Consider the following 22,818-nt stretch of genomic DNA (forward strand, 5'->3'; position numbering starts at 1 on the left):
CCGGGTCCTGGCCACCGGTCCGGGGGGGCTCTGCATTTTAATTTAATTTTAAATGAAGCTTCTCAAATATTTTAAAAACCTTGTTTACTTTACATACAACAACAGTTTAGTTATATATTATAGACTTATAGAAAGAGACCTTCTAAAAACGTTAAAATGTATGACTGGCACGCGAAACCTTAAATTACAGTGAATAAATGAAGATTCGGCACACCACTTCTGAAAGGTTGCCGACCCCTGTCCTAGACACTGTCTCTGGAATGGGCGGATTCCTTCCACCCTTCTCTAACGAGCCAACTCTGCAGCATTACTCACAGAGAGGAGGTCCGAACAGCACTGTGTCCAGGGCTTTCAGCTGCAGCTTCTGCCTGTGGCTCCGATCAGTCATCTTCAGTACAGTTCCCATCATGGTGGCATTGTTTATCGCTAACCTACAGCGAAAAAAAGAGCAAGCGGTCACATTTCAATCTGGAAATGGCAATGGGATAAGAATACCAGAGCCTGAGCTCTCGGAGGAGAAATACAATGAACAGGACCAGGGCACTGTCCTCTCAGGTACCAAGGCAGGTGGAAGACCCTTAGAGAACTCAAAACGCAGCTTTTGAAGCAGGACGGATATTTTAAAAACAGCTTCCTTGGCAATCGGGTGGGTATTAGCACAAGAATCAGAAAGTGACAAGTGCCATTTTTTTCAGTTAAACCTGGAATGTCTCTAGTTGGCCACACCATCTACCAGTTGCTTCCTCAACTCCATATAGCTGGCAACTGGCACCTCATTGTTTGCACAGCCAACACAGGAGAGACCTCCCAGGTGGGAGAAAACCTGATCAGGTCAGCACACCCAGGCTCTTGAGCAAAACATCTACTGCCACAGAAGCCTTATTTTATTACCACTTACAACACCTTCTCCCAACCCTGCCGACAGGCCCCTTTTAGAATAGCAGCCGTGTTAGTCTGTATCTGCAAAAAGAAAAGGATACTTGTGGCACCTTAGAGACTAACAAATTTACACTTTTTCCCCCCACTGCATGCATCCGATGAAGTGAGCTGTAGCTCACGAAAGCTTATGCTCAAATAAATTTGTTAGTCGCTAAGGTGCCACAAGTACTCCTTTTCTTTTTACAGGCCCCTTGTTAGCAAGGATAACCTTGGGCCTTTCAGTCTGTTAGCCCCACTCCTAATCCAACTGTAAGTGTTTCTGTTGAGTAGCATGAGATTCCACAGCTCTTGTTTATTATTTGTATTACTAGAGTACCTAGAGGCCCCACCCAAGACCAGGGCATAGGAACATAAGAACGGCCAGATTGGGTCAGACCAATGGTCCATCTAGCCCAGTATCCTGTCTTCCGACAGTGGCAATGCCAGACGCTTCAGAGGGAATGAACAGAACAGATAATCCTCAAGTGATCTGTCCCCTGTCGTCCACTCCCAGTTTCTGGCAAACAGAGGCAAAGGACACATTAGGCATAGGGCAGCATCCCTGACCATCTTGGCTAATAACCATTGATAGAACTATCCTCCATGAACTGATCTAGATCTTTTTTGAACCCTGTTATAGTTTTGGCCTTCACAATATCCCCTGGCAACAAGCTCCACAGGTTGATTGTACATTGTGTGAAAGAAATCCTTCCTTTTGTTTGTTTTAAACCTGCTGCCTATTAATTTCATTTGGTGATCCCTGGTTCTTGTGTTGTGTGAAGGGGTAACTAACACTTCCTGATTCACTTTCTTCAGACTAGTCATGATTATATAGACCTCTATCGTATCCCCCCTTAGTTGTCTCTTTTCCAAGATGAAAAGTCCTAGACTTTTTGATCTGTCCTCATATGGCAGCCATTGCATACCCCGAATCATTTTTGTTGCCCTTTTCTGTACCTTTTCCAATTCTAATGTATCTTTTTTGAGATGGGGTAACCAGAACTGCACACTGTATTCAAGGTGTAGGCATATCATGGATTTATATAATGGCATGATATTTTCTATCGTATTATCTCTCTCTTTCCTAATGCTCCCTAACATTCTGTTCGCTTTTTGACTGCTGGGTGGGTCTTTTGCTCATGGTTTGTGTTTATGAGCCCTAGTTGCGGTGTTTTCCCGAATTAATGCTGAGTTAATTCCCTCCTTTTATTAAAAGGTTTTGCTACACTCAGACTCTGTGCTTGCGAGAGGGGAAGGGGGATTGCCTCTTAGAGGCACCCAGGGGGTGGTGTATAATTGTCCCAGGTCAATTGGGTGGCGGCTTGAGCTGGTTTTGTGTTGTGTTGTTGAAAAAGACCCCCTAGATACTGAACCCGGCCCTTGTTGCTGCTGGCTTCACTTGGCAGAAGGGTTACATATGTACAGTTGGGATGATGTTTTCCGGTGGGCATTACTTTGCATTGATCAACATTGAATTTCATCTGTCAGTTTTTTGCCCAGGCACAAAGGTTTGTGAGATCCCTTTGTCACTCTCCGCAGTTGGGCTTACTTTGGGCTCACCTCTCTTGAGTCATTTTGTATTGTCTGCAAATTTTGCCACCTCACTGTTTACCCCTTTTTCCAGATCATTTATGAATATGTTGAACAGCACTGGTCCCAGTACAGATCCCTAGGGGACCCGGCTATTGATCTCTCTCCATTCTGAAAACTGACCATTTATTCCTACCCTTTTTTCCTATCTTTTAACCAGTTACTGATCCATGAATGGACCTTCCCTCTTACCCCATGACTGCTTCCTTTGCTTAAGAGCCTTTGATGAGGGCAGAATTGTGCTAAGGACTGTACACACATGTAAGAGACAGTCCTTGCCCCACAGACTTTACTCTCTGCACAGACAAGTCAGATACAGGGCGGGAGAAAAGAAAGATTGGCCACATTTTACAGATGGGGAACTGAGATTCAGCGAGTTGCCCCAAGTCACAGATGGAGTCTGTGAGGGAGCCAGGAACTGAACCCACATCTGATTTGTCCTATTCCAGGCTTTAACCACAAGGTCATACTTCCCTTGTTGGCTGCAGAAGAGAGAGATGAAATCTGGGATTTAGGACAGTGTCTCCCATGTGGTAAAGTATAAGCTTTTCCCCGCAAGTTCTTGCCCTCCCCGAACTCCCCCTAGAGCATATCACACCCTCTCCTTTCCTTCAGCTCACATCCTCTCACTCATCTCTGTGCAGAGGGCCAGTGCAAAGCCTATGCACCTTACAAATCCTCAAAACCGGATTTAAGTGGTGCAGGCCTTGCGCGCGCACACACACACACGTAAGTGAGAAGATGCAATCGGCACTGACCTGGGCATGGCATGTCCACTTAGCTGCAGTTTCCTGAAGGTTTCTTCATACTGTGGCAGTTCTACATAGGTGATTAGCCACTGCACCACCTCATCAACTGTCCAGTTATACACTGTGAGGGAGGAAAAAACAAACAGCTGAATCCTTTTCTTGTGGAGCTGAAACTCGGTCACCTGGCAGCACCAACACATCTGCTATCTTCATCATACCCAACATCCCAGGACAGAAGCTTCACCTGATGCATCCCTCCCTTTCTCCTTCTGTACAGTAAAGATAAAAGCTGAAGAGGGTTGTCACAGGGTAGCTGATCCCTATAGACAGATTACGCCCAGCTCCCTTGGACCGGGGCAGGTGAGCCCACTCCAGCTCATTAAAGAGGGCTGGGTTACACCTGAGCCTATTAAGGGCTGTTAGTCAGCAGGCGTAAGGACTGAGACAGGCTGATCCTGGGGAGGGAAGGCCACACTGGAGTGGAGCTAGTACATGTGGTGGATCCCTGGAGAAAGGGGCCAGGGACTCAGGGAAGCAGCCGGGCAGCTGCTGCTCCAAGAAGGGACCGGAGCTGGCTGAGGCTAGGGAGCTGGAGTGACGGAGACCCCTGAGGGGGGTGGCCCTGAAACCTGGGGCCAAGGATGGAGTTAAGTCAGTTTTCTGTTTGTTTGATAACCTCTGCTAAAGAAATAAACCTCCTTGACTGAGACTGGGTGAGGCAGCACATGCTTTGGAGCCAGGGAGAAGGTGAGCTCGGTGACAAGGGTTTAAATCCTTCACTGCTGGAAGGCTGCTCGTATGTCTGAGCAACACATTTCGAGGAAACAGCTAAAAGCTGTATCAGGAGTGCTGGGATGCACCAGACAAGCTCATCATCCCCCCGGAAACATGGAGCAAATCTGGCAGCATTGCATGCACAGATAAGCCACCTTCAGTAACTAGATGAAGACCTTCAAAATGTCACGTGGGAATTGGCTAGGTGACCTTATAGGTTTTTTCAGCCTGCAACATCTTTGGTTGTGTGATGATTTTTCATAGTCTGTCCTGTATATACAATAAGTCTGCTGCAGAAGATTTAGGACAAACAGGTACCACCATACAGTGTCCAGAGTCTGTCACTTTTCCCAACAGCTGTCTAAGGCAATAAACCTTATGGGTGGGGTTTATTTTACACCACAATTACAGCTCATGGGGTAAGGCGGATGACAGTATCAGATATACCAGCAGTCTGAAACAGCTCTTGGCAAAGATTGTGTTCAATTTCCTCACTGTGTGCATTACAGCACAATCCCGAGTCCTAGGCAGCAGTGTTTGTAGCTTTATCATAGCAATTGGGAGCTAAGAGGCTCTCAAGAGCTGCGATACAAAGCACTCAGGAGACAGATTAAAAATGGTCCGTGAAACTGATTTGCTGGAAGAAAACACTGGGACTTTTATAGTGCTTTCTTCACCTCCTTCACATGCTTTGTTAGGCTTCTGGAGGGAGTTACTTGGGCCCCAACTTTGAAAACCATGTCGGCTAATTTTAGGCGCATTCATTTTGAAGGAGTTCAACTTGGGACACAGCTTGATATCAAAAGACTCCCAAAATGAGTGGACAGCGGAAAATTATGGCCTATGAAATGAGTTTTCTCTCTTGCCTTTAAGCCTGATTGCACCACTGTGACACTGCTGAAACGGAAAAAAGTCAAGCAGCAATACAACCACTAACCAGGGGTGAGTAGGTGTTCGCTCCATTCTGATATGTCTAGCGTAGCCTGCATATAGCATCTGCCCGGTTCATCCAGTGGCATTTGGATAAATCCCAAATAATTCAAACAGGATCCTCTATTTGATGTCCAGTCGTTGCTTTAATTGGTTATGACTATTGCACATTCTTCTATCCAAGACTTCAAAAGAGATCTCTCATACACAGTGCTTTTAGATCTCTAGCTGGCTACCACAGCCTAATTCCCCTCTGGTCTGAAATGGTTCTGTTACATTGAAGTCAATAAAGTTGAGCTCACTAACGCCAGCAGTAATTTATACCTCAGCTCCCAAACTTTGAATGGATACATAAGAATATAAGAACATCTTCCACTTCCCTCAGAGGAGATGAATACTTCCAGCTGGAGAGAAGGCCTGACAGGGTGGGAGTTCCCTTGTTTGACAGAAGCTAGTGTCTAATATGGGCAGCCAGAGGAAAGGGATATAATTTTATTGCAATCTCATGGGATTGTCGGTACAGAGAGATACAAAGCAGCACAAACCAAGACAGTAAACCCCACCAGTTTAAGAAAACACGCTACAGCATTAATTTAGATGATACTAGACATGACGGAAGCCAGACTGTGGGCCATAAAACATTTCCTTTACATCTGGCAGCTATCAAGCATGAACACACCCAGGGGAATTAGAAATTAAAACTGGATCTTCAGAACCTGGTGTTAAATACCAAAGCCTTCTAATCTCCACTAGTGAGCATCACGAGGGGCTAGAATGAGTGTCAATGCCCACTTCAAACCTCCTTTTATAAAAAACAATCAAGACAAAATTTAATGCTAATTTGGATACTGGTTCTGCTGTCAAAGAGGCAAACACAAAACTATTTCAGATTTACAGCCTTCTTCTCTGCACCTCCTGCCTACCAGGAGAGGAACTGCAGCCACCAACACAAGAAAATGGCAAGAAATACTAAGCGTTTCTTGACAGGTTTCAGAGTAGCAGCCGTGTTAATCTGTATCCGCAAAAAGAAAAGGAGTACTTGTGGCACCTTAGAGACTAACCAATTTATTTGAGCATAATCTTGTAGCTCACTTCATCGGATGCATTCAGTGAAAAATACAGTGGGGAGATTTATATATACAGAGAACATGAAACAATGGGTGTTACCTTACACACTGTAACCAGAGTGATCAGGTAAGGTGAGCTATTACCAGCAGGAGAGCCGGGGGGAAGGAACCTTTTGTAGTGATAATCAAGGTGGGCCATTTCCAGCTGTTGACAAGAACGTCTGAGGAACCGCGGGGCGGGGGGGGAGGGGGGGAGGGGCGCGGGGGAGTAAATATGGGAAAATAGTTTTACTTTGTGTACTTTTAGGTCTGTAATCGAGTGACCAAAGAGACTGAAGTGTTCTCCGACTGGTTTTTGAATGTTAAAATTCTTGACGTCTGATTTGTGTCCATTTATTCTTTTATGTAGAGACTGTCCAGTTTGGCCAATGTACATGGCAGAGGGGCATTGCTAGCACATGATGGCATATATCACATTGGTAGATGTGCAGGTGAACGAGCCTCTGATAGTGTGGCTGATGTGATTAGGCCCTATGATGGTGTCCCCTGAATAGATATGTGAACGGGATCTACAACCTATCCTGAAGGATGACCCATCATTCTCACAGATCTTGGGAGACAGGCCAGTCCTTGCTTTCAGAGAGCCCCCCAGCCTGAAGCAAATACTCACCAGCAACCACACACCACACAACAGAACCACTAACCCTGGAACCTATCCTTGCAACAGAGCCTGTTGTGCCATCATGTGCCAGCAATGCCCCTCTGCCATGTACATTGGCCAAACTGGACAGTCTCTACATAAAAGAATAAATGGACACAAATCAGACGTCAAGAATTATAACATTCAAAAACCAGTTGGAGAACACTTCAATCTCTTTGGTCACTCGATGACAGACCTAAAAGTGGCAGTTCTTCAACAAAAAAACTTCAAAAACAGACTCCAAGGAGAGACTGCTGAATTGGAATTAATTTGCAAACTGGATACAATTAACTTAGGCTTGAATAAAGACTGGGAGTGGATGGGTCATTACACAAAGTAAAACTATTTCCTCATGTTTACTCCCCCCGTCCCCCGCTGTTCCTCAGACGTTCTTGTCAACTGCTGGAAATGGCCCACCTTGATTATCACTACAAAAGGTTCCTTCCCCCCGGCTCTCCTGCTGGTAATAGCTCACCTTACCTGATCACTCTGGTTACAGTGTGTAAGGTAACACCCATTGTTTCATGTTCTCTGTATATATAAATCTCCCCACTGTATTTTCCACTGAATACATCCGATGAAGTGAGCTGTAGCTCACGAAAGCTTATGCTCAAATAAATTGGTTAGTCTCTAAAGTGCCACAAGTCCTCCTTTTCTTTTGGCGAATACAGACTAACACGGCTGCTACTCTGAAACCTTTTCTTTTTAAGTCATTCTTGCTTACAGTAGAAAGTAGATCCCCACTCTTGGACCCGTGCCCAGCTGAATTCTTATCACTCCAAATTCTGTGCTGTTAAATCTCCTCTCCAGAGAGCATGGTAAATACCTAGCTTACTGATAGTGCTACCCTCCACCCTCTGGAACTTTTTTACTTTATTGAAGGCAGCTTCCCTCTGATGGTTGCTGTATTGCCAGCCCTGCTCTCTTTGGGAGACATTTAAATTAATCTAACAGACAATCATCATCTGCTTAAAACAGTGGTCATCGGGTATGTTTACATGAATTCAAGCCCTGGTTTCCTCAGAAGCTGCCTATTTTAGTCTTTTCTTGTGATATTATGTACCCGCCTTGTTTTCTTAGAGGAACTGTCTAAGAAGCAGTCCAGAGTCAACAAAGCTGTAAGAGAGTGAACTGGAGTCTATTCTGCCTGAACTTCAAAGCTAACAGCGGAAGAATCCTTATTTCTGGTGACAATGTAAATCGCAAAAAGAACAGTTTGATTTTCAGACCTCAGCAGAATCTGCAGAGATGGCAGTTTAAAAAAGGCATTTAATTTGTAAACTGAACAAATCTGCTCTGGGCATCATGTCAGCGAGAGACTCCTACCACACACCATTTCGAAGCCATCTTTCAGATGACAACTGCAGAAAGAAAGCACAGCCTTCTTCGTGGGCCTGATTCTACCAGTCTTCCACAATGGATGGACTAATGACTTCAAAAGAAGCTCACGCTCAGAGGGATTAGCCTCCGTATGAGAACGAAAATAACGTTGGAAACTAACCATTTCATATTTTATTAACAATATGGGGCATGTTGCGGCAGAAAAACTGAAGAGATAACTAAGCCCAATTCAGCAAGGGGAAAAATCATGTAACAGAAACATTTTAAGGAAATGCTACTTAAAATGTGTTTCAGGAAAAAGAAGAAATCAAACAACGGAGTAATGTATCTTGAGAGCATCCTGGGATGTTCCAGCACTTAAGAGCTTCTGGGTTGAAACTGACATTCAGATACACTTAGGCAAAGCCATTTGTAAACAATCATACAACAGAATAAATATTTCTAATGTCAGGCTTTCCTCAAACACACAAAAGACAAAGTGCCCTGTAGCATCAATCTGATTTTTAAAGTGCTTTGGACAAGAAGTTTTAAACATACTGGCCACCCTAGTGAACAGAAGAATAAAACAAATGGGACAGGGAACCAAACACTTAAAATTTTTGTTTTTTAAATACCCCATTCTTCTATTCTTCTCCCAACCCTTTTCTCCAGAGAGAGTTTCCAGTTGGTTGTAATTTGGAACCTAGAAAAGCGATTCCAGATTCATGCATGTCATTGCTTCATTTTCCAGTACCACAGACTCATGTCTGCTGTTGGTGACTTATTAAGTCACCCCGCAGAGACCATAAGGGATTATTAAACCAGTCGTTTTTAAATTATAATTTATATACAGACACATGTCAACACCGCACTTTGAAGACACAGATGCTCCCTGCCCCAAAGAATTTATAGTGTAAATGAAACAAGCCAAACATAAAAGAAACAGGATAAGGCTAAGAAGCTGAAAGGTTTGGAGGTTGTCAATAAAGTGATCAGAAGATTGCTTGAAGAAGTAGATTTTAATGAGTTTATGAAACTTCCCGACGGGTGGATTTTAATAAGGGACTTGACTGAGGGGAGAAGAAGCTGGATGGCAGAGAAGGCTGTTCCAGGTGCGAGGGCAGGATGATAGAAGGGCAGGAATGGACTAAGGGGAAAGGACTAGGAGAAGCATATATGTGTCATATATTACAACCTTTGTCAAGGCACATATTCTGCGACAAGCTGGCTGCACGTGACACAGTGCATGGATTCTGTGACTAGAAACTCTGTGGTAGCTTCACTTAAATTAAATATTGAGATTTTAAATTCAATAAACAACGCATGATAAACTCAGTAGAATGGCCCCATGTTTAAATATTAAATTACACTTATCCTATATTACCCCCACATTTTCAACGTTGAGGTAATGCAGATTTCTGTATTTATTAGAGCTGGCCAGAAACTGGAATACCCATTCCATAGGCAATTCCAAACGTATTGATTGATTGATAGAGAGAGAGAAAAAACAACAAATATTGTTCTGAACTGGAACAAAAAATACATAAACATTTCCAAGTGTCCCTCAAAACAGAAATGCTGACTTTTGTTAGGAAAACATTGACGTGACATTTCATTTTGATCTTTTTGAAGTGCTTTCAACTTTCCCTGAGCTGCCTGAGGGCCTGGCAACTCATCAAGCAAGGAGTCTGGGAGGCCAGGCTCTATGGCAGCTGGTGAGCCTGGGAGCCCCACGCTCCCCAGCAGCCCTTCAGGCAGGGAGTCTGGCAGTCTAGAGACCCAGCAGCCCGGCTGCTGAGGAGCCAGGGAGGTGGACAGGAAACCAGGCGGGTTTCTGATGGAAACCTGCCTGGCTTCTTTTGAAAGTTTTGTTGAAACCAACACATTCCTCTGGAACATTTCAATTTTGACAAATCAGCATTTTCTGACCAGTATTTTCTGACAAATCAGCATCAAAAAATTTCTGACCAGCTCCCCTAGTATTTATGACTCAGAGATATTGTCGGGGAAGCTGGAGGTTTGGGTAACTGGACCGAGAACACATGGGGATTTTGTCCCCAAGAAAGGCAGTTCAAGACTGTAGGATAAGCACAGTTAGCTGGATGCTTCTGCTAACATTCTCAGTAGTGGCAATGTTAATGTTGACATTTTCACAGTCATTGTTAGGTTTCAGAATTAACAACCCCTTGAGGTGGATGAGGCAATAATAGTGACAACATCCAGAGCCATATTATAAAGGAAGGCAGGGGAAGTATTTGCAGAGAACGGCAGAAGAGGCATCTGTATATTATTCAGGAGGTGCTCACACCCTTTGTCAAGGTAGTATGCGATCTATAAGTGTTTTCTGGATCCCAATTAACCCAGCAGTACCAGGTATTACTGGCGAGCAGAAATGCCTCTTTCTTCCTGCGTATACAGTAAGATAGAACATTATGGCCAGCTCTCTAATGTGGCCCTTTCCATGGCATTTATGTCTTTGTGACCTGTCAACTGTATTATTGTAATGAGCACTATGGGACTATCTTTAAAGACCACTCAGAAGTTTCAGCTAGTATAGAAACAGCATTAGGGAACTGGTAATACCTACTTGTTTTCCAGAAGCCACACTGGTTTCCAGTTATTTCTGAACACATGCTCTAAATGATACAATTCTAGTGTTTGTCTAGTCTAATTTGAAATGTCTCACCCTCAGCAAGTTCGCAGATGACACTAAGCTGGGGGGAGAGGTAGATAAACTGGAGGGTAAGAATAGGGTCCAGAGTGACCTAGACAAATTGGAGGAATGGGACAAAAGAAATCTGATGAGGTTCAACAAAGACAAGTGCAGAGTCTTGCTCTTAGGAAGGAAGAATCCCATGCGCCAGTACAGGCTGGGGACCGACTGGCTAAGCGGCAGTTCTGCAGAAAAGGACCTGGGGATTACAGTGGACAAGAAGCTGGATATGAGTTAGCAGTGTGCCCTTGTTGCCAAGAAGGCCAACGGCATATTGGGCTGTATTAGTAGGAGCATTGCCAGCAGATCGAGGGACGTGATTATTCCCCTCTATTCAGCACTGGTGAAGACACACCTGAAATATTGTGTCCAGTTTTGGTCCTCCTACGACAGAAGGGATGTGTACAAACTGGGGAGTCCAGCAGAGGGCAACGAAAATGATTAGGGGTCTGGGGCACATACCTTATGAGGAGAGGCTGAGGGAACTGGGGTTATTTAGTCTACAGAAGAGAAGAGTGAGGGGGGATTTGATAGTAGCCTTCAACTACCGGAAGGGGGGTTCCAAAGAGGATGGAGCTCAGCTGTTCTCAGTGGTGGTGGCAGATGACAAAACAAGGAGCAATGGTCTCAAGTTGCAGTGGGGGAGGTCTAGATTGGATATTAGGAAACACTATTTCACTAGGAGGGTAGTGAAGCACTGGAATGGGTTACCTAGGGAGGTGGTGGAATCTCCATCCTTAGAGGTTTTTAAGGCCCAGCTTGACAAAGCCCTGGCTGGGATGATTTAGTTGGTGTTGGTCCAGCTTTGAGCAGGGGATCGGACTAGATGACCTCCTGAGGTCTCTTCCAACCCTAATCTTCTTTGATTCTAAGCAATGGGGCTATCAGCACTGCCCTTGGAAAACAATTCCACAGTCTAACAGTCCTCACATTTAGATGATTTCTGTGGGGTTCCTCTCAGAGAGCACATTACTTATCTGGCTGCTATAAGGTGCTGAATGCAACTGTATTGTTGTTTTCTGTATCCACTCAATAATTTTCTGCTTCAATTGACCACGCCACATATTTTATTTGTGCTCCTCTTATCCCTCTGGAAAACTAAGTCCATGCAAAAAGTGACAGAAGAGGCTGGAACCAACCATGATCTTTCTGCTGAAAACACAAACAAAATGGATGTATCAGTGTTTAGACATGAGAATTTTTACCTTCGGACGTTTTCCATGACTTCCAGAGATCTTCCACGCTGATGAGTTTATCCTCCCCATGGAAGGTGCTGTGTTTGACTGTTGGGTCATGATAATTTAAGTCTTCCCTCAGGAACTAGAAAAAGAACACAAAGGGGTTAGTCATTAATCCATAGATTTTTAATGACCATTTAGTCAGATATCCTGAGAAACAGAAAGCATAGAAAATCACCCAGTAATTTTTGCAACAAACAAACAACTTCCCAGGAAGGCTGTGGAATCCACATCACTGAGTTTTTTAAGAGCAGGTTGGACAAACACCTGTCAGGTGTTTAAGTATAATTTTTCCTGCCTCAGCACAGGGGACTGGATTTGACCTCTCGAGGTCCCTTCCAGCCCTACATTTCTGTGATTCTGTTTGTGTTATCTCATCTCTCAGAAAAATATCCAGCCTCGATTTAAAGACTTCATGAAATGGAGAATCCACCACATCCCTTGGTAAGTTGTTCCCATGGTTAGCTGCCCTCACTGTTAAAAATGTACACCTTATTTCTAGTCTGAATTTGTCAAGCTTCAGCTTCCAAGCATTGGATCGCACTTTGCCTTTTTTGCTAGATTAAAGAGACCTCAACTATCAGAAATCTCTTCCCCATGTAGGTACTTGTTGTCCATGATCAAGTCACTACTTAACCTTAAATCTCTCACCATACGGCACGTTTGCCAGACCTTGAATCATCTTGTAACTCTTTTCTGAATCCTTTTCAATTTCACCATCCTTTCTGAAGCATGGATGCTAGAACCAGACATAGTATTCCAGTGATGGTCTTATTGATACTGTATACAGAAGTAATCCCATCTCCCTGCTCTTACTTAAACTTGCCTTGCTTAGACATTTATACATTTAACAGTTGCATTAGCCCCCTTAGTTAGGAGCCGAAGTTCGCTTGGTTGTCTACCATTATCCCTAAGTTCAGTCTCACTGCATACAGTGTCACATCTTTTAAGTATGCCCCATATTCTTTGTTCCTAGATGTAGGATCTTGCATTTGGCTATATTGTTCAGGTGAGCCCAACTGATCCAGATCGCACTATATAACTGCTGTCATTTACCACTCCACTAAACTTTGTGTCATCGGCACATTTTACTAGCAATGATTTTATAAAGTACACAAGAGATCATTGGCCCAATGAGCAACACTTAAAACCACCTAATCAACAGAAGCAGCCAAGGAAGAAGAGGATTTGGTGGTCTGTTACTCCCTTGATATGTTCAACTTTTTTGGAGCCCCCTGAGAAAACTAACCAGGAGAACTTCATTTTGAGAATGTAAGAAACTGAACTGAACTTGGCAAAAACTCAGGCTCAGTAGCATCAGGTTAGTGTGTTTCGAAGGTATTGATACAGAAGTATTACTCATCCCCGCTCTGGGCAGGTTATGCTGAAGTGGCTAAACATGAACATCCTTTCAAGTGCATTTGGCAAGTTCTATTTGTGGGAAGGCAAATCAGGTTGTATCCAATAAATTACTTGCAAAAGAAAGGAAATATAATTTTAAATTAATATGGAAAACTATTCAGACTTTCTGGACTCCAACCTTTTCTTTGGATTACAGTGCCCCAGGCATTCACCTGTACGTCATACAAGAAATGTAAACCACTCCAGTGCAACAAGACAAAAATATAAATGTGATTATGACCAGTTTTGATTTGTAGGTCTCTGTCAACTGACAGAGATACCACCTCAGACACTGTGAAATACAGATCTGGTATGTCAGACACTTTACTACCAGGTCTCTAGGGCCAAGTTGCCCACAGAGTTCCAGCTTTACTTCACAAAAGCTCTTCCCTGGAGTCTCTTTCCTGCTTTGCTTCAAAGCTCACACAGAGCAGTTGGAAACCAAGAGCTACGTTTTCAAAAAGATATGCCTTAGTTGCACGTGTAAAACTAGCAATTGTGGGCCCAACGGGACATGATTGCAAATGCATGGACATTAATATAGTCTACAGGCACTGCGTGATGGAACATATTATTGTGAATAAATAAAAGCACAAAAACAAGTGTGCAAGACCAGCGGCAGTTCGTCTAGCAAGGGCACAAAATGCCTGACTATATTATAGGTACTTACAGTTACATAATGTGACCCTTTTAAGCAGACATGCTAGTATACATCTAACCCAACTCTGAAATTTTTGTTCCTGTTTTTCTATAAATCGAAATACTGAACAAATTACAAACCCACCGTTAGAACATAACCAACTTTAAACCAGTTTCCAAAAGCTACACCACTGTAGGCAGGGACTTAATAAGAAATTCTCAGTCCTTGATTCTAAAACCAAGGTCATCCAAAGTGGATACTCAATACTGGAGTCATAGACAAAAGAGCTGATGCCAAGGTAGCCTGCCAGTGTCTTCTCACCAGCAGTGCCAGAGGCAATAAGGTGTTAAGTACCGATGAAGGCTGGAGGTTGGCTCTGCAGAGCTAGAGAGTCATAAGAAGCAGTAAAAACGTATTTTTATCGCTAACGTCAGCAGGTACGATCCTGAATTCACCCAGGAGTACATCTATTGTAGTACTGTGTTGGCTCTTCAACAACAAATTGTGTTCATCTATGCGTTTGAGAATTCTGTTCTTTAGGAGTGAAGTTAGGCTTACTTGCCTGGATTGCCGGGATCGCCTCAGGAGCATTTTTCAAAAATTGGTGTCACATTAGCTATCCTCCAGTCATCTGGTACGGAAGTTGATTTAAGTGATAGATTACATATCACAGTTGATAGTTCTCCAATTTCATATTTGAGTTCCTTCAGAACTCTTGGATGAATACTATCTGGTGACTTATTACTGTTTAATTTATCAGTTTGTTCCATTGGTCTATTGACACCTCAATCTGGGACAGTTCCTCGGATTTGTCACCTACAAAGAATGGCTCAGGTGTAGGAATCTCCCTCACATCCTCGGCTGTGAAAAGGGATGCAAAGAATACATTTAGCTTCTCTGTAATGGCCTTATCTTCCTTGAGTGCCCTTTAAGCAGCATCTTGATCGTCCAGGGGCCCCACCTCTTGTTTGACAGACTTCCTGCTTCTGGTGTCCTTTAACCTTTTGCTGTTAGTTTTTGAGTTTTTTGCCAGTTGCTCTTCAGATTCTTTTTTGGCCTGCCTAATTATACTTTTACACTTGACAGAAGTTATGCTCCTTTCTATTTTCGTCAGTAGGATTTGACTTCCCATTTTTAAAGGATGCCTTTTTGCCTCTAACTGCTTCTGTTACTTAGCCGTGATGGTACTTATTATGTTTTTAATTTGGGGTATACATTTAATATGAGCCTCTATTATGGTGTTTTTTAAAAAGAGTCCATGCAGCTTTCAGGCATTTCACTTTTGTGACTGTACCTCTTACTTTCCATTTAACTAGCTTTCTCACTTTTGTGTAGTTCCCCTTTCAGAAGTTAAATGCTACTGTGGTTGGTTTCTTTGATATTTCCCTTCCCCCCCCACAAAAGAATGTTAGATTTAATTTTATTATGGTCATTATTACCAAGCAGTTCATCTATATTCACCTCTTGGACCAGATCCTGTGTTCCACTTGGGACTAAATCAAGAATTGCTCTCCTCTTGTGGGTTCCAGGACCAGTTGCTCCAAGAAGCAATCATTAATGGTGTTTAGAAACTTTATCTCTGTAGTCCATCCTGAGGTGACATGTACTACACCATCCTGGCCACTATGGATGTAGAAGCCCTCTACACCAACATTCCACACAAAGATGGACTTACAAGCCGTCAAGAACAGTATCCCCGATAATGTCATAGCAAACCTTGTGGCTGAACTTTGTGACTTTGTCCTCACCCATAACTATTTCACATTTGGGGACAATGTATACCTTCAGATCAGCGGCACTGCTATGGGTACCCACATGGCCCCACAGTATGCCATCATTTTTATGGCTGACTTAGAACAACGCTTCCTCAGCTCTCGTCCACTAATGCCCCTACTTTACTTGCGCTACATTGATGACATCTTCATCATCTGGACCCATGGAAAAGAAGCCCTTGAGGAATTCCACCATGATTTCAACAATTTCCATCGCACCTCAGCCTGGACCAGTCCACACAAGAGATCCACTTCCTGGACACTATGGTGCTAATAAGCGATGGTCACATAAACACCACCCTATACCGGAAACCTACTGACCGCTATTCCTACCTACATGCCTCCAGCTTTCACCCTGACCACACCACACGATCCACTGTCTACAGCCAAGCTCTGCGATACAACCGCATTTGCTCCAACCCCTCAGACAGAGACAAACACCTTCAAGATCTCTATCAAGCGTTCTTACAACTACAATACCCACCTGCTGAAGCAAAGAAACAGATTGACAGAGCCAGAAGAGTATCCAGAAGTCACCTACTACAGGACAGGCCCAACAAAGAAAATAACAGAACGCCACTAGCCATCACCTTCAGCCCCCAACTAAAACCTCTCCAACGCATCATCAAGGATCTACAACCTATCCTGAAGGATGACCCATCACTCTCACAGATCTTGGGAGACAGGCCAGTCCTTGCTTACAGACAGCCCCCCAACCTGAAGCAAATACTCGCCAGCAACCACATACCACACAACAGAACCACTAACCCAGGAACCTATCCTTGCATCAAAACCCATTGCCAACGGTGTCCACATATTTATTCAGAGGACACCATCATAGGGCCTAATCATATCAGTCACACTATCAGAGGCTCGTTCACCTGCACATCTACCAATGTGATACATGCCATCATGTGCCAGCAATGCCCCTCTGCCATGTACATTGTTCAAACTGGACAGTCTCTACGTAAAAGAATAAATGGACACCAATCAGACATCAAGAATTATAACATTCAAAAACCAGTTGGAGAACACTTAAATCTCTCTGGTCACTCGATTACAGACCTAAAAGTGACAGGTTTCAGAGTAGCAGCCGTGTTAGTCTGTATTCGCAAAAAGAAAAAGAGTACTTGTGGCACCTTAGAGACTAACCAATTTATCTGAACATAAGCTTTCGTGAGCTACAGCTCACTTCATCAGATGCATAAAGTGGAAAATACAGTGAGGAGATTTATATACACACAGACCATGAAACAATGGGTATTTATCATACATATTGTAAGGAGAGTGATCACTTAAGATGAGCTATTACAACACTTCAACAAAAAAACTTCAAAAACAGACTCCAAGGAGAGACTGCTGAATTGGAATTAATTTGCAAACTGGATACAATTAACTTAGGCTTGAATAAAGACTGGGAGTGGATGGGTCATTACACAAAGTAAACTATTTCCCCATGGTTATCCACCACCCTACCCCCACCCCCCACTGTTCCTCAGACGTTCTTGTCAACAGCTGGAAATGGCCCACCTTGATTATCACTACAAAAGGTCCCCCCACCCTACCCCCCCCGGCTCTCCTGCTGGTAATAGCTCACCTTAAGTGACCGCTCTGGTTACAGTGTGTATGGTAACACCCATTGTTTCATGTTCTCTATGTATATAAATCTCCCCACTTGTATTTTCCACTGAATGCATCCGATGAAGTGAGCTGTAGCTCACGAAAGCTTATGCTCAAATAAATTTGTTAGTCTCTAAGGTAGTCACAAGTACTCCTTTTTCTTTTTGAAATCCACCATTATCCACCATTATATTTTGAAATCCACCATTATTATTGAGTTTTCTATTTTTACAGCCTCTCTAATCTCCTGGAGCATTTCACAATCACAATCACCATCCTGGTCAGTAGTATATTCCTACTGCTATACTCTTATTCAAGCATGGAATTTCTATCCATAGACATTCAATGGTACAGTTTGAGTCATTTAAGATTTTTACTATATTTGATTTTCTGCTTTCTTTCACATGTAGTGCCACTCCCACACCAGCACGACCTACTCTGTCCTTTCTATGTATCGGGGTGCCCAAACTGCCGCTCGTGAGCCGCACGCGGCACTTTTACAGTGAAAGTGGGGCTCGCAGAGCTCCCCAGGCTCCCCCCATTCTCCGCCTACCAAACTTGGGGAAAGGAGGCTCGGCGCTTCTGCCAGAGATGACTGGTGCCTCCTGAGAGTGGGGGCACAATTTAACGGTTTGCCCATCCCCCCCACCCCCAACAGCTTGAGTCATGCCACATCCCTCCTCTCCAGCACACATACCCCTCTTACCCTCAGAGGCCCTTCCCTGCAGCTCCCAGATGTTAGTTCTGTGTGGAAAGGCAGAGGCAAAGAGCTGGGAGCTGCACAGAGAGGCCGGTGCTTTAGATCCATGGGGAGAGGCAGCAGCAAATGTAATGGCTCTCCCTGCAGCTCCCAGCTGTTTGCCGCTGCCTCTCCCCACAGCGACAGCTCCCAGCTTGATGGCTCCAGCAGTTGCCATGCAGGGAGGGGGCCTGGCAGCACCATGTGACAGAGCCGGGCCACCAAACCCTGGCAAAAGTCTGGTCATGTGCCCCCCATGTGTCACCTCCAGCTTTTTCAAACGTAAGGTGGTGGTGGGGCGGGGGGGGTGTCTCGTGGCTTCAGCCCTGCGCGGTATGCGTGCCGGGCCTGGCTCATTGCTTTAACAGGAGCAGGGCTGAAACCCCGAGCCCTGGCAGACACCCCAAGTCCCAGCAGGCATGCCCTGGCTCTTGAGCTTCTGAAGATTGTCCTATGCAGCTTGGATGGTCAGTAAGTTTGGCCACTCCTGCTATGTATTTTGTACCCTGGTATCACCATGTCCCACTGATTATCATCATTCCACCAAGTTTATGTGATGCCTGTTATATCAATATCTTCATTTAATACCAGGCACTCAGGTTCACCCATCTTAGCATTTGGACTTCTACCATCTGTATACAAGCACTTATAAAATCTGTCACTTTTTAGCATTACGTGATGTAATTGAATGGGACTCTCTCTCGTTTGACTGTTTCTCTTCAGTTCATACCTGTACTTTATCAACTTCTAGCCTCTCCTCTTTAGTAGGATATAGTGAATCCCCGTTAATAGATCCTCCCCAAGGCATATTTCCATCCAAACCACGTGCTCCTCCGCATCTCTCGGCTTTCCACAAACTCTTAGTTTAAAAACTCCACTACAACCTTTTTAATTTTACATGCCAGCCATCTGGTCCCATTTTGGTTTAGGTGGAGCCCATCCTTCCTGTATAGGCTCCTCCTTTCCCAAAAGTTTCCCCACTTCCTAATAAACTTAATTCCCTTCTCCGTACACCATCATCTCATCCACACATTGAGACCCTGCTGTTCTGCCTGTCTAACTGGCCCTGCACGTGGAACTGGAAGCATTTCAGAGAACGCTACCAATGAGGTCCTGGACTTCTCTCTTTTACCTAGAAGTCTAAATTTGGCCTACAGAACCTCTCTTCTACCTTATACGTGCAGTCAATTGAAACTTGCATCAGGACACACTGTTTGAGCTTGACCAACTTTATTTCATTACTCCACACCCTTGCAGCAGAATGCAGGACTCTCCGGATGATGATCCGTGAAGGCAATTTCACAGAAGAGAAAAAACAGACTCTCTTTGGTGGTTATTAGTGAAATTAGGCAAGCAGAATCTCTTATTACCAGGAACTCTAAGGGACGTACATTGCTCTGTTTTCAAATTTATTAGGTGCTTATGCTGCACTTATACAAGTCGATAGGTATACAGACACTGCATACTATACAGTGTTCTTAAAATTCATTTTTTTGCTCTGAATAGCTCTGCTGAATAGTGGTGAAAAGACCATATTGATTTAGCTGAACATTTTGAAGTTACAAAGGCTGGGGGGAAAAATCTGACCCACCACACCATGTGACATCAGTTCCTCCCTTCAGTTCTTCTCAGCAGTACTAGTTTATGCTCCATTATGGTTATGAACTTCACAGGACACTAAGCCATCACTCCCATTCGAGGGAGAATAGCTTTAAGTTAGTAAATAGGTGAGCCAAAGAAGGGAGCAAAGCAAAAGATGCAAACTTGTCTATTTCCCCCTTTTTTGATTTGTGACCTACATGGGGTATGCAGCAATGTCATCTGGAGTTGCCACAACGGGCTGCTAAGAGTGCCTGTAAACACCCACAGGGACACAGGGGATCAGCTGTTGCTCTGTATATTTAGCTCAGGGAGCACAGAAAGGAAAAGTGATCTCTCAGCTTTCCTTAAACAGAGCACCATCAAAACAGATTTCGGAGTACTCTCAGAAGAGGACAGTGTTGTACGGGATTTTCAACTTCTCTCATGGAAGGAGAGAGCTGGATTTGATAGTGTTATAAGACTCCCAACTCCTCTGACAAGCTGTTAAGGTGACCTATTAGTGACCTGCACAAAGAGTAGAGGCACAATACACCACAACTTTATTTCCTACTGCATCTTTCAGACAAACGAACTGCTTTGACACATTAAAGGCAGTTAAATTATGAAAAATTTAACACTTGAGTGTTAAAAATTAGATTTCCCTTTCTGTAGCTGTTTGCAGAGAAGATCAGCAAGTGCACAGGAACCACAGAGTGTGTTGCCATCACATTACAGAACAAAGAGATTTCAACGGAGGCAAGTTTGAATACGCATGTGATAACTTCACAGATAAATTTACATTCTCCTATATGGCAGCTTCACAGTGTAGCCAACAAACGCCTCTAAAGCAATTTCAATGTCAAAAATAACCCCAAAAAGAGAGCATATAATTTGGAAGCATGATGAAAAGAATTACCATTACAGGGAATGGTGAGCATAAGCAGAAGAGACCACTGCTGGACATAGCAGTCAACAGCCACTCTGCATTGTTATACTTTCTTTTAAAGTCATTTGGTGTTCAAAACCAACTGGAATGAGAATTGTGAAACACAGCAAGAGCTGTCAAATGTCAACACATGTAAGAGAATACCATCTGTACACGTGAAAAGGAACAGGGGACTAAGAACCTGGCTAGCACTGTGCAGAAAAAGCATTTACATTAAGGGGTGAACAGGTTCCATAAGAACATAAGAACAACCATACTGGTCCATCTAGCCCAGCATCCTGTCTTCCAACAGTGGCCAATGCCAGGTGCTTCAGAGGGAATGAACAGAACAGGCAACCAGCGAGTGATCCATCCCCTGTCGTCCACTTCCAGCTTCTGGCAATCAGAGGCTAGGGATACCCAGAGCATGGGGTTGTATTCCTGACCATCTTGACTAACAGCCAAGTACAGACAACTTGAGGATTTCAATAAAGTGAGGGGCTTGGGGAGGCGGGGGGGGGGGCGGGGAGCGCAAAGAAAATATGGGAGCTCCTAGTTTCTAGCATATGGCCACACAGATCATGTGCAATATACGAGTGAAAGTGTTCAAGTCACTGTAACTAAAAAGAAAAGGAGTACTTGTGGCACCTTAGAGACTAACCAATTTATTTGAGCATAAGCTTTCGTGAGCTACAGCTCACTTCATCGGAATGCAACTGATGAAGTGAGCTGTAGCTCACGAAAGCTTATGCTCAAATAAATTGGTTAGTCTCTAAGGTGCCACAAGTACTCCTTTTCTTTTTGCAAATACAGACTAACATGGCTGCTACTCTGAAACCTGTAACTAAAAAGTTACTGATAAATAGCATCAGATAACTACCCTTTCACAAATCTCTGAGGTATCACTACTAGGCTTCAGCGTTAACACCCAGGGTAGCTAAACAGGAGCAAGTCCAACATTAATCAGAACTATTGTTTCTGGCTGTCTGCAGACTCTGACATCACTACAATGGTTACTTTAGGGCCACAGCCAGAAAGTTTTCTTTGTAACCACAAGCTTCAGAGACATTTTTAAAATGAGAATTTCAGATTCTTGAGAGCAATTATGTGGCACCTTAAGAAAAAAATGCATAATTATAAATCAATTTACATATTTGCATAATCTCATTAAACATTTTAACCCTCTGGCTGCTAAACGTTGTGAAAGGTTCATCTACCTCTTCACAAAGCTGCTTTATATCCGTAGGTATCTGCATCCGCGGATGCGGATATCCACAGACCATTTCTGTGGATCACTGATCGGATGCAGATATCAATTTTTTATCTAGAGCCCTGCAAATCTGCGGATATCCACGGATCATTTCTGTGGATCATGGATCAGATACCGATACAAATTTTGTATCCGGCTCTACAAATCTTGGCTGCAGATATTTTGGTCACTATAGATCTGGAACTTAAATAGAAGAAACATCCCACAAACTAAAGTTTGTTCAATTAAATCATAAGACATAGGTGTCCTTAAATGGAACTGGAACCACCTTTGACTGAGTATGATCACAAATAGGTTGCTAATTAGAAGGGTTTTCCCATAAGAGCCCGGGCTCTCTTTGTAATTGGGGTCACTGCTATCATCTTTAAACTTGATGAAAATTCATCTCCACAAAAGGAAAAAACATATGATGCTTTAAAAGGACAGTTGAAGGTTGACTGACAAATTTTCACTGGTCTTAAATATAGTTTTTTTTAAAAAAATAGACCTTAATTTAGAAAAAAATGTGTCAATTACATCCCCCATGGAAAAGATGGCTGCAGTGTGGATAAAATCCCAATTTCTCAACTGAGCAAAGACTAAGGGCGAGTTGTCTACACTGGCAATGCTAAAGTGCTGCCACGGCAGCGCTTTAACATGCCTTGTGTGGTCATGGCGCAACGCTGGGAGAGAGCTCTCCCAGTGCTCTCAAAAAACCACCTCCACGAGGGGCGTAGCTACCAGTGCTGGTGCACTGTCTACACTGCCGCTTTACAGCCCTGAAACTTGCTGCCCTCGGGGGGGGGGGGGGTGTTTTTTCACATCCCTGAACAAGAAAGTTGCAATACTGTAAATTGCCAGTGTAGACAAGCCCTAACTCACTACAAAGCCA

The 22,818-nt window shown here is 43.7% G+C and overlaps 1 protein-coding gene across 5 annotated transcripts in view; it reads right to left on the reverse strand.

Annotated features, from left to right (window-relative positions):
- The window catches only part of STIM1 (stromal interaction molecule 1), a 181,808-nt gene that overhangs the window by 60,591 nt on the left and 98,399 nt on the right, over positions 1 to 22,818 (reverse strand). For all 5 annotated transcript variants that reach the window (XM_043526817.1, XM_037909247.1, XM_037909375.1 and 2 more), the window contains exons 4-6: positions 11,967 to 12,081; positions 3,267 to 3,378; positions 316 to 431 (exon numbers count right to left, since the gene is read on the reverse strand). In XM_043526817.1, coding sequence (XP_043382752.1) covers positions 316 to 431; positions 3,267 to 3,378; positions 11,967 to 12,081 — 343 coding nt within the window. The remainder of the gene's footprint in view (positions 1 to 315; positions 432 to 3,266; positions 3,379 to 11,966; positions 12,082 to 22,818) is intronic.

Source organism: Chelonia mydas, chromosome 1, assembly GCF_015237465.2.
Source record: "Chelonia mydas isolate rCheMyd1 chromosome 1, rCheMyd1.pri.v2, whole genome shotgun sequence".
NCBI classification, from domain to species: Eukaryota; Metazoa; Chordata; order Testudines; family Cheloniidae; genus Chelonia; species Chelonia mydas.